This window comes from Morus notabilis, unplaced genomic scaffold, assembly GCF_000414095.1.
Source record: "Morus notabilis unplaced genomic scaffold, ASM41409v2 Scaffold19, whole genome shotgun sequence".
Taxonomy (NCBI): domain Eukaryota; kingdom Viridiplantae; phylum Streptophyta; class Magnoliopsida; order Rosales; family Moraceae; genus Morus; species Morus notabilis.
This window is the reverse complement of record NW_010360880.1, coordinates 157,072-167,665: the sequence shown is the minus strand read 5'-3', so window position 1 is coordinate 167,665 and position 10,594 is coordinate 157,072. Positions and strand designations below refer to the sequence as shown.

The following is a 10,594-nucleotide window of genomic DNA, read 5'->3' as shown; positions in this document are numbered from 1 at the left end:
AGCTTAGTTTTTTTTTTTTTTTTTTTTTTTTTTTTTTTTTGGGGAGAAGTGGGCCGACCCTTTTTTTAAAAAAAAGCTTTTTTTTTTTTTTTTTTTTTTTTTTTTTTTTTTTTTTTAAATATATCTTAAGGTGGGGTTGAGGCTTTTTGTTTCTCGACACAGATATATGTGGCTAATACGTGTATTTCCATTAGAGCGTATTTGGTAGGAATGAGAGATGAGATGAAAGAGAAAAAGTGAAGGGGGGGAGACGATCCATTATTTTGTTAGGGGGATGATAGGAGAGAGAGAGGCTCTTCCTTCAATCCCTCCAATTTGAGTCCTTCCACTAGTAGGTTAGTACCTAACCAATATAATAATTAAATAGATGACTATCGTATATCATTTCAAACTCTTTACTCCCAACTAAACCATAAAAAACATTACTATAATTCTTTTCATTCTTTATATTTTCGCACATCTTTAATTCTCTCCGTCATTTTTACTCTTCATCCCATGGTCACGCTAAAACAAAATAGCGGCTGCTGCCTCTTTTAACGACAGTTAGCTTTATGTGGCCGGATGCATGGCGTGATATGATCAAATTATATAATGCATTTATTCTTTTACATTTTCTTTTTAACACCGACGTTAATATACGAGGTACCGGGAGAAAAATGTTGCTGTCTAGCACGCCCGACCTACAGGCAATTATGGCCGTATTTTGATACAAAAAAGCAGAACATGCAGATTGTTGACATGGCATATTTGTGAACATACAATGGAGGGCAAACAGACACGCAAACCTTGGCCTTGGCTCTTGCGACAAGGTGACACACTGAACACTTCAGCTGCCTCGGACCAGTTCAAAAAGAGAACTTTTTTGCCCTTTTTTTTTTTTTTTGGTGTCATATACTATATTTAAGGAGCTAATTAATTAGTGATTATGGAGAAAAGGGTTATTCCAAAACGTGCTTATAAGGTGTTTATCAAGCTCATGAGATGGTCAACTGAGGAGAGGAAAGAAAAGGAAAGGAATTCAAAGACAAAGCGGCCAAAAATCATTATTCCAAAACTTACTGCTTGCAGCTTTTGTAATAAGCTTCCCTGTTCACGCTGGGGCGTCCTTACAGAAGGTGAAAGTACAAACGCCACTCCTTCCGAGACATAAAAAGATGGTGTGTGTTTAACCATTAGTACATTATCTGCACTGAGGAAATAAAATAAAATATAAAAGAAAAGATACCAATTACCATGCATATTGCATACTTTGAACCTGTGGAAAGAACAAAGAAGTTGTAAGGTTATGCGAGAAAGAAAAAAAAAAAAAAAAGTTGGCTTCAGATTCATCACACAAAAGAGGCCACTAATTTTGGACTATATTTTGTCCCCATTCTTAACAAGGGCACGAAGACCCTAGATAATTGGTCTGAACTAGAATACATTTCTGTTGTCCAATATTATACATTATCATTTTTTTAATTCCAAAGTGTATAATCAAAATAATGGGCTTTTTTTTAAAAAAAAATATTATTTTTGAAAATATAATGGGCTCTTTGTTATTATAATGTGTAACTTGTACTAGTCAGTAGTCACCTAACAAACATCACTCTTGTGTACAAAAAGAAAAGCTAGGTTTGATGATTAGCTTCAATAACTCAAGGCTATAATGATTAGCATTCAAATAGGATAAAAGTATTATTAGTTTAAGGATTGGAAATTACTTTTGGCACATGGATATTATTGAAAACTTAAAAACAATGTTAGATAAGTGTCTGACTTTATGGGAAGTAGGCCCGTTGATAGTTCTTATTAGGAAAACAGCAATAATTTGTGTTTGGTCTGAGAAAACAATAGAAATCAAACCGATAGGAAACTAGTTTTTGACTATTTTTATTGTTTCAGCTTTCGTGCTAATGGTTTTGCCTTTTGATTCCATTTTTGTTATGGCTGGGACAACTTTGAATCCTATCATGATGAATGGTTCAAATTTTATTTCTTTGAATTGAAAAGGACTGATTTTAGTATTTTGCTCTGTTTCCAAATAAAATAGACTAATTACACTCAAGATTCATATAATTTTGTGGACCAAATAAAAACTTCCTTTAAACTAGTCTTGGTTTCAACCATTATTCGATCACAAAAATGCGGGATCAAAGGACTTAATTAATAGAATGTGTGTAGACTCCATAAAGAGGGAATAGTAAGATGAGAAATGGTCCATATCCTTGTTTACATAGATGAAATATCATGTTGTCCTTATATGATAGTATTGTTGGTAACTCAGAGTAGGTTTTTTTTTTTTTTTTACCGGGGGGGTAGTTTTGATATAAGACTTTTCAAATATATAGTCATTTAATTATTCGTTTGACCTACCAATCCATAAGTTTTTTGGTTGCCTGCCTTAATTAGACATTGGTTTCTCCAACAGCAACAATCACTATTTCACTGATATAGGGCGTTGCACCACGCCACTAGCTCTTTGCCACTATGATCAGGTGTGTCATCACACACTATCCTCTGTTACTACCACCATTACCAACTTTTGTTGCATCACTCGTGTCTTTGGTATTTTTTCTTTTTTTTTTTAAAAAAAAAAAAAGAAAGATTCAAATGAGATTTTGTTGGGATATACTTTTACCACCTAGCCGTAGCTTAGATATTCATTCATTCTTGGCTCTTTTTTAGTGCCTACAAAACCACAACCATCGTAGTAGTAGCTATGAAGTTTTTTTTTTTTTTTTTTTTTTTTTTTTTTTTTTTTTTTTTGGGTTGAAGAAAAAAAACATTGGCAACTGAAATCAAAAACCCCCAATGGAAAGAGTGCCAAACAGCAAAAACAAAAGTAGGCAAACAACATATACACATGTATGTGTGTGTATGTACAATAATAATAAATTGAGGGAAGAAAGAGAGAATAAAAAGAGTAGAGTACACAATCCAAAAAACCTCGTCTCCTTCCCATGAGAGATTTTCCCATAAACCAAAACGCCCTGACCCCAACGCTTCCCTCTTTTTTCTTTTTTCTTTTTGTGAGTTTTTATTAGGGAAAAAAAAATCTCTCTCTCCCCCCTCTCTCTCTTTTCATTCGTTCTCTTTCCATCTCATGTCATGTCATGCAAGTAGCACCCTAAGCCTTTAACCCCTTCACTCCACGACATTTGTATCCCTGCGCCAGCTCATTCATATTCAACCCATTCACCAACCTCTCTCTCTCCTCTCACTCTCTCTCTCTCTCTCTCTCTCTCTAAAGCTTTCAACGTTTTCTCCACCAGATCTCTCGGAGTGACCCCTTGGAGATGCGTGCCCTTTGAGCCCTTTCCTTGGTTTTCTGGGGGGCTTCTCCGTCAATCCCCCAATACACCCCCATTTTATTTATAACATCCCCATCTCAAACAACAACTCCCTTTCTCTCTCTAACTCTCTCTCTCTCTCTCTTTCTGGGTTCTCTCTGGGCGGGCTTGGCTTGGGGGGGTTTGACTTTTTCTCTTCGATTTCGCTCTGAATGATTTTGAGGGGTTCCGAAAGGAGAGCGAAAAATGGCGAATGGGTTAGAGAGAGAAAGTGGGTTGGTGGTGATATTCAGCGACGACGAGCTTAGCGAGATGAGCGGCGTTAAGAAAAGCGGAGACCACATTGAGGTTACGTGTGGCTGTACAAGCCATAGATATGGTGACGCCGTCGGGCGGCTTAGGGTTTTCCTCAATGGTGATCTCCAAATCACCTGCGAATGCACCCCTGGCTGTCAGGAAGGTCTCTCTCTCTCTCTCTCTCTCTCTCTCTCTCTCTCTCTCTCGCTTTTTGGGAAATGGGTTTCGATTTTTATGCATGTAAAATGTGTTGTTGTATTAATCTTTTATCTGCTTTTCAGTTTTTGTGTTATCGTCAACTGGGTTTTTGACGTTGATGTGGAAATCTACTTTCAAGACGAGATCTTTTGTACTCATGATCATTCACCCATTCCTCGTTGTGTTCATTCTCTCTTTTCATCCTCATTGTACAGTTCAAGTGTATGTTAGTTTGTCTCAGTGAACGTGATCTAAACGAGGAAATACGTTACATATATGTTTTCTAGATATTCATTGGTTTCTTTCTGCGGTTGAGTTTAGATTGAACGATGTGTTTGTTTCATGTAGTGTAATATATTTTATCTTTAACTAGGCATGCTCAGAATGAGTCCTACACTACCCTTTGTTGTGGTGATTGGATTGCAACAAACAAACGGCTGATTTTTCAAGATTTGATTTTGACGCCAGAGTTCTGTTCTTTCTGTTTTACAGAGTAAAATGCCATAGTTTCATGTGGTATAGCTATATCATTGTAGGGTTTTATCTGTTTTTCAGTTCATCTTGATGTACAACGAGAATTTCGGTTGGTTTTTTATGGTGTTTGGCTCAAGCTAGAGCCTTCCATGTTAGTCTACAGTGCAAGTGATAAGTATTTTGGTTTTGGGCAGCACCTTCTTTTGTAGGTCCAAGTTTTGAACTTGAATTTTGAAGAATATGGTTATGTGATTAAACTGATTTTGCGTTATTCGTTTGTACATGTGTTCGCATTATTTATGTTATGTTGCCATGATGCATGGATGTGCAAAGCATGAAATTTTACATCGTTTATTCTGACAAGGGTCTGAAAGTAGTGCTGACATAATGTATCTGATTGTTTGCCATATTAGTATGCAAACACAATTGCTTGGGGTTAAATTTTGAGTAATCTACAGTTTGAACTTTTCCCCATCACCATTTGAAGGCCTAACAAGGTTGTATCCGGTTTTCCTTTTTTACTGAGCATCTGAGGATCTTGTCCATCAAGGAGACACTGTTGTGTTTGTTGGGGAAAGATTTGTCTGGGAGTGACAGATGTGGAAGCCATTTATTGCAAAGTTTTCTTCAAAAGATAGATCTTAGAATTAGAAGACCTTGTTCTTCACAAACTATTTGTTCTTTTACTGTTCCTCGATCGAGATATTTAAGTCAGCCTGATATCTTATATAATAATTCAAAGTATTATTCAATGCAGGCTTTTCCTTTTCCTTTTCCTTCTCTTTCTCTTTCTTACCAAGTGTTTATGCTTTTATTGTGTCCATTTTTTTTCCTTTTATTTCTTGGGGTTGTATAGGCAAATTGAGTCCAGCTGCATTTGAAAAGCATTCTGGAAGAGAAACAGCTAGGAAATGGAAAAATAATGTTTGGGTCATAGTTAATGGGGAGAAGGTTCCATTATGCAAGACAGTGCTGCTCAAATACTACAACCAAACATCAAAAACTGCCAACGGGTCACACAGATCCAACAATGGACGAGTTTGTCACCGCGATGAGTTCATTCGCTGTACCAGATGCAACAAGGAGCGCCGTTTTCGTCTGCGAACAAAAGAGGAGTGTCAGGTTCACCACGATGCTTTGGCAGATGTGAATTGGAAATGCGCTGATCTGCCGTATGACAAGTATGTTGTCCTTAAGTTGAATCAGTATTTATCTGCTATTTAATTTATTATGTTGATTCCTATCCTTTCTGTAATCGACCACCATCCTTTTGAACATGCCAGTAGTTTCTATCTTTTTACTAGCAACGTTTCTGATGCATATAGAAGTATCTTTAAATTGTGGATTTGATTTAAGATGTTTGAAGGCATTTTATAGGTTTTATTTAATGGATTATCCAATTTTCTGTGGACATGCGTGCACGTTTGGTTCTACATTTTTTAGACATTGCCATAATCTTTTCTACCCTTAATTATGCACTATGAATTCCGATTTTATTACCAATTCTTGACGCCTTTTTGCCATTTTATGTCATTGCATGATATGGTTACATATACAATTTAAAGTATAATAACTTTAAGTGATTCTTATGGGCTACTAACTCTATACGGTCTTGTTATTATCATTAACTTTCAGTAAGGAACCTTGCTGGTTTGTAAATACCATAATACAAGGTAGTCAAAGTGATTTAATTACATGTTCTATTTGCAAATGCTAGAACCTTCAGGCAAACAGCATTGATAAAGTCGAGTCATAAATATGAAGACTGGCTGACTGGCTGCTTAGAGTTTTTGCGATACCATGTCCACTAGATACGAAAGGTTGAATTATGATAGGAGCATAAGTGAGGCCATAAAAGTTGGATTTCATCTAGCAGCCCTAAACAGAGGAGAATGAAAACATTGGAGATATAAATTGTTACTCAAAATGCAAATTTAATTAAGCAAACAGAGAAGGTTGTAGTTTATAAGGCAAGCTTACTGCACCGCAGATTAATTTCATACTTTTAGGAGTGGATCATTGACCAAGATTTTTCAATCAACATTGTCAATGTAAATTATGTCCTCTTAATCAAACTAAATAGGTGTTTTCTTTTCAATCAAATTAATTAGCACTGAGACTAGGCTACTTTATTAAGCATAACTATTAGAAGACTCTAAGAAGCAGATTTGTGGGTGACCAAATAAATGTTACTCGAAATTCCTTGTGAGCACTCCTCAAACGATAAATATGTTTCAAGTCAGAAGTTGTGTATATTGTATTGTCAATTTGACGTGCTTGCTTACACAGGATGTATATATGCATATTGTTCTACTTGCATTTTCTGCATTTTTATGTTTGAAGATTTAATAGTGAATAAGTTGGAACAATCGTTGCTTTGTTTTTTCAGAATAACATGTGATGATGAGGAAGAGAGAGCAAGCCGCAGAGTCTACAGGGGCTGCACTCGCTCTCCGACCTGCAAGGGCTGCACCTCTTGCGTGTGCTTCGGCTGCGAAATCTGTCGCTTCTCCGATTGCAGCTGCCAGACCTGCACTGACTTCACAAGGAATGCCAAAGTCTAAGTGACAAATTCTAATATGGACCCAATATTTTCCCATTCATTTGTGGGTTATTTATGCCCATTATTGCCTCGCCCCTTTCTTTTTCTCCAGATTAGAAGAGAGAAGGGGAAAGAGAGAGCTGAGGAGAGAAAGAGTGAGAAAGAGAGGGGAAAAGAGGAGCTTCCAGTGACACTCTCTTTATTATATGTCAGACTTGAATTTCCAGTCCTTGATTTCAATTATATTGTTGTCATCGACTGGTTTAAACTATTTAAATCTTAGTCATTTATTTCACATAAATTAATATATAAAGAAAAGGGGGTCAAATAGCTGAAAGTGAAAGAAAACGAAAAAAGAAAGAACTTCAAACGCACAAGCAACCCACATAATTCAACATTTAGTTAATATTGATTAAGACGAAACTGAGGATGTAATATTCTTCACGTAGCTAATGATCATCCTGTTTGTTGATATTCCACTTTATCTGCTCGTTTCTGGCCTTGATTCTGGTCCCCACTCGGTAGAAGAAAATGGAGTGAAATTTCACGTGCGTTTAGAATGTATTTTTATTTGTTTTTAAAAATATTTTTGTACGTATTTTTGAGGCATGAAAATAAAAACAGTTTGCAAATTGTGTTTATTTAACAAATATTTTGAAAATAAAAATAAAAAACTGTGAGAATGATTTTTATAAAGGAATTAAAAAACGATTAAAAGTTATTTTCTCTTTTTTGTTTTTATTTTTTAGTACTTATCAATAATATTATAATATATTAATTAATAATTATAATTAAATACGATTTCATTTTTTTATTATATTAAAAAAATATATCTTAAAAAATTAACCAAACGTAATTTCAGAATCGGTCCTAATGATTTTCAAAACAATCTCAATTTTATTTTTGTACCGAAAATAAAATTATTTTAGAAATGTTACCGAACGGCCCTTTGTTTCTGGTTTTGAACATGGAAGATTCATGTATATATGGAAGCAGCAATATGTATGTATAAAAGAGCACGCTTGGTCATTGAAAAGCCAAAATCATCTAAAAAGTAGAACAAATGACATGCAGAAGAACCCAAGAAAGTTGAAAATTAATTGAAGGCAATTCACTTACAGCCCTATTAAATGTAAAAAAGAGTCAAAGCGTAAGGCAGAGGAATAATAATAACTGTTATCTGACTGCTTCCAAGCTGTCCCTTCTGCAAAAGGACCACCCCAATTCCCATCATGGTTTTTGTTTCAGGAATCAGGACCATAAGCGCGTAGGATTATTATTATCATTTGCTAAGAGCTTCTTTCGTGGCATGCCATTGCATGGTAGAGTTGTGTCTTGTATGACATCTCAAATACTATTTGGTTGAATCCATTTTTATCCACTAGTTCCCAGTGCAGTAAAAAGGCACTCGATTGTTCATATGGTTATAAACCAGCAGAAGAAAGTAACCTAACAGACTTGATGTGAGAGAAATTATAAGCCATCAGTTGAAAGTCCATACGTCAAAAAAAGTAGTTTTGCTGTTTTTGCCTTTGGCGGTGTTGCGTTTAGTTCATAGGCTTAAATCACAGTTCAAATTGTGTTTTTATTAGAGTATTTTTTCTGACGAGACTTTAAAATGAACCAAACGACACCTTTGTGACAAACTTTAAGTTCATTCTTGGACCTAGTCATGAGTCCTATCAATTCTGCTGTCACCTCCAGCATCCTCTTCGTAGACACCTTCATCTGCGGCCGTGGCGACTCCAACTTGCTGTTGTCTGTGCACCATCACCATCATATTGTCATTTTTATTGTCGTTTTGAAATGGTCAAATATTATAGCCTGCCATTGATTTGGTCATCATCTAATTTCTACTTCACCTGTCTTATTAAAACTCTCTGTCAAGCCCCCCCACCTTCACTTTCTTCTCTTCCTCATCATTATCATAGCCGTTGTCCTTAATTACAACTGGAAGAAAAATAGGAAGATGATGTTATCACACTTCTCATAACTCACCATCTCACTTCTAACATCATTCAGTATTTTCACTCTCTTTGCATACCCTTTTGATAATTATCAAACAAGATCGATCTTCTTTGTTAATATGATAAAATATTTAACCGGGACTAATCGTGTTAAAGCCAAGGGGTGAGTATAGTGTTAGGCAGTTTATATGGATCTCAAAAATCACCGGTCATTCTCGATAAAATCTTGATTTCAAATGTTGACAAATTCAATGGAGCTAGGTAGAAAACACTAATCAATTTCACTTTCTATATGTCTACTTAATTACCACCTATTTCATGATCAAGTGATAGTTATTTATACCTAACAGCTAGACTTACTTGATCATCTGGATGAAATTTCTTCCTTTTCAAAATAGCAGTACAAAAGTAATTGATTGTATATTGCTGTTGGAACTTTATGTGTTATTCACTACTGTGCATGGTATTATTCACTTACACTTTAAAGAATCAAACAACAGTGTCTCTTTTTATGTGTGCTCTTTTGTAGACTTAAAATTTGCACGGTGTATAGAGTCAAATGTAGAATTATCAGTAGGTTATATCAACAACCACAATGTCTCCTTTGTGACTTCAGTAATAATATCCCAACACAAATGTACCAGATATTAATAATCACAACATATTATTAATAACCCGAAATTCTAATATTTTGCTGCATATATTCTTTCCCTATAGATCACAGTTGATCAATGTTAGAGACTGGATCCTCATTTCTCATCTCTTTCACAATTATTACCTGCAGAGACGAGGAAGTCCAATTGCTGTAATTCAATATTCGTTTAAATGCATTTAATTCTCAAAAGTCAAATAATATTATATATACACTTTCCTTTGGGAGTAGGAAACTCTAGAATCAAGATAATGTTTTTTAAGGCTTTTTTCTATTTCTTTAAGAACTCAAAAGAATAATATATATATATATATATATGTATATGTATATAAGAATATATGGTCGTACATGAAAAATATTTCACTGATAAACGCATTGACAGCAATGCTCATGTATATGCTCAATTGAACATTAAGAATTGCAAAATGTAACAATATATTTACAAATTTTAAAGATTTCAGTATTAATGTCATGAATTAATACAAATCTTAAAAGTCAAAATTGCAAAATGAAAGGATATATATATATATATACACACACACACACACACGTAAGAATTCTTGTTAGCGTTGTAAATTAATTCTGAGGACCATCGAACGACCTGGTGTTAAATATCAATAGATATTTTCTTTCTACCATGCAGTTAAAAGGAGGAGAAAAGGTAACTGGCAAGACTGCGACGGTTAAAAAAAAAAAAAAGTCACCTAAATAAATCGTAGAAAGGGATTGGCAATATCAAATTTCAATTAAAGGAGGACCCATCTTCCACCTACAAAATAAATGCTGAAAGCTGTAATCTGCTGTCTAGTCAATCAATAAAAGTACCCTCTCATCAAACCACAGCATATTACTGCTGAATTCAGCGTATAGCACTAGTACTCGTCCTTTTTTAGTTTTTCGTTGCGCTCAGTAGTTTGGCTAGATTATTGCTCTCTCTCTCTCTCTCTCTCTCTCTCTCTCTCTCTATATGAGCTGTGACTGTGAATGCATATGGCTGGACGCTGCCGTGTCTGCATATATATATATATATATATATATATATTAGTATTTGACTTATGCAAATGTCATAATATAACATTTATGACCGCGTGTGATCAATCTATGCGAATCTTAGAATGAATAAGATTCATTCTCTCATTTAAATCATGATCATTTATAATTTGTTATGATATTTTTTTTTATAAAAAATATA

The 10,594-nt window shown here is 34.9% G+C and overlaps 1 protein-coding gene across 1 annotated transcript; it reads left to right on the top strand.

Annotated features, from left to right (window-relative positions):
- The first annotated feature begins 2,950 nt into the window (after positions 1-2,950).
- On the top strand, positions 2,951-7,080 carry LOC21404995 (protein ULTRAPETALA 1). The gene is made up of 3 exons (XM_010097515.2): positions 2,951-3,732; positions 5,098-5,422; positions 6,631-7,080. Exons 1-3 carry the CDS (start codon positions 3,519-3,521, stop codon positions 6,803-6,805), a joined length of 714 nt encoding a protein of 237 aa, XP_010095817.1. The 5' UTR covers positions 2,951-3,518; the 3' UTR covers positions 6,806-7,080.
- Positions 7,081-10,594: the final 3,514 nt, after the last annotated feature.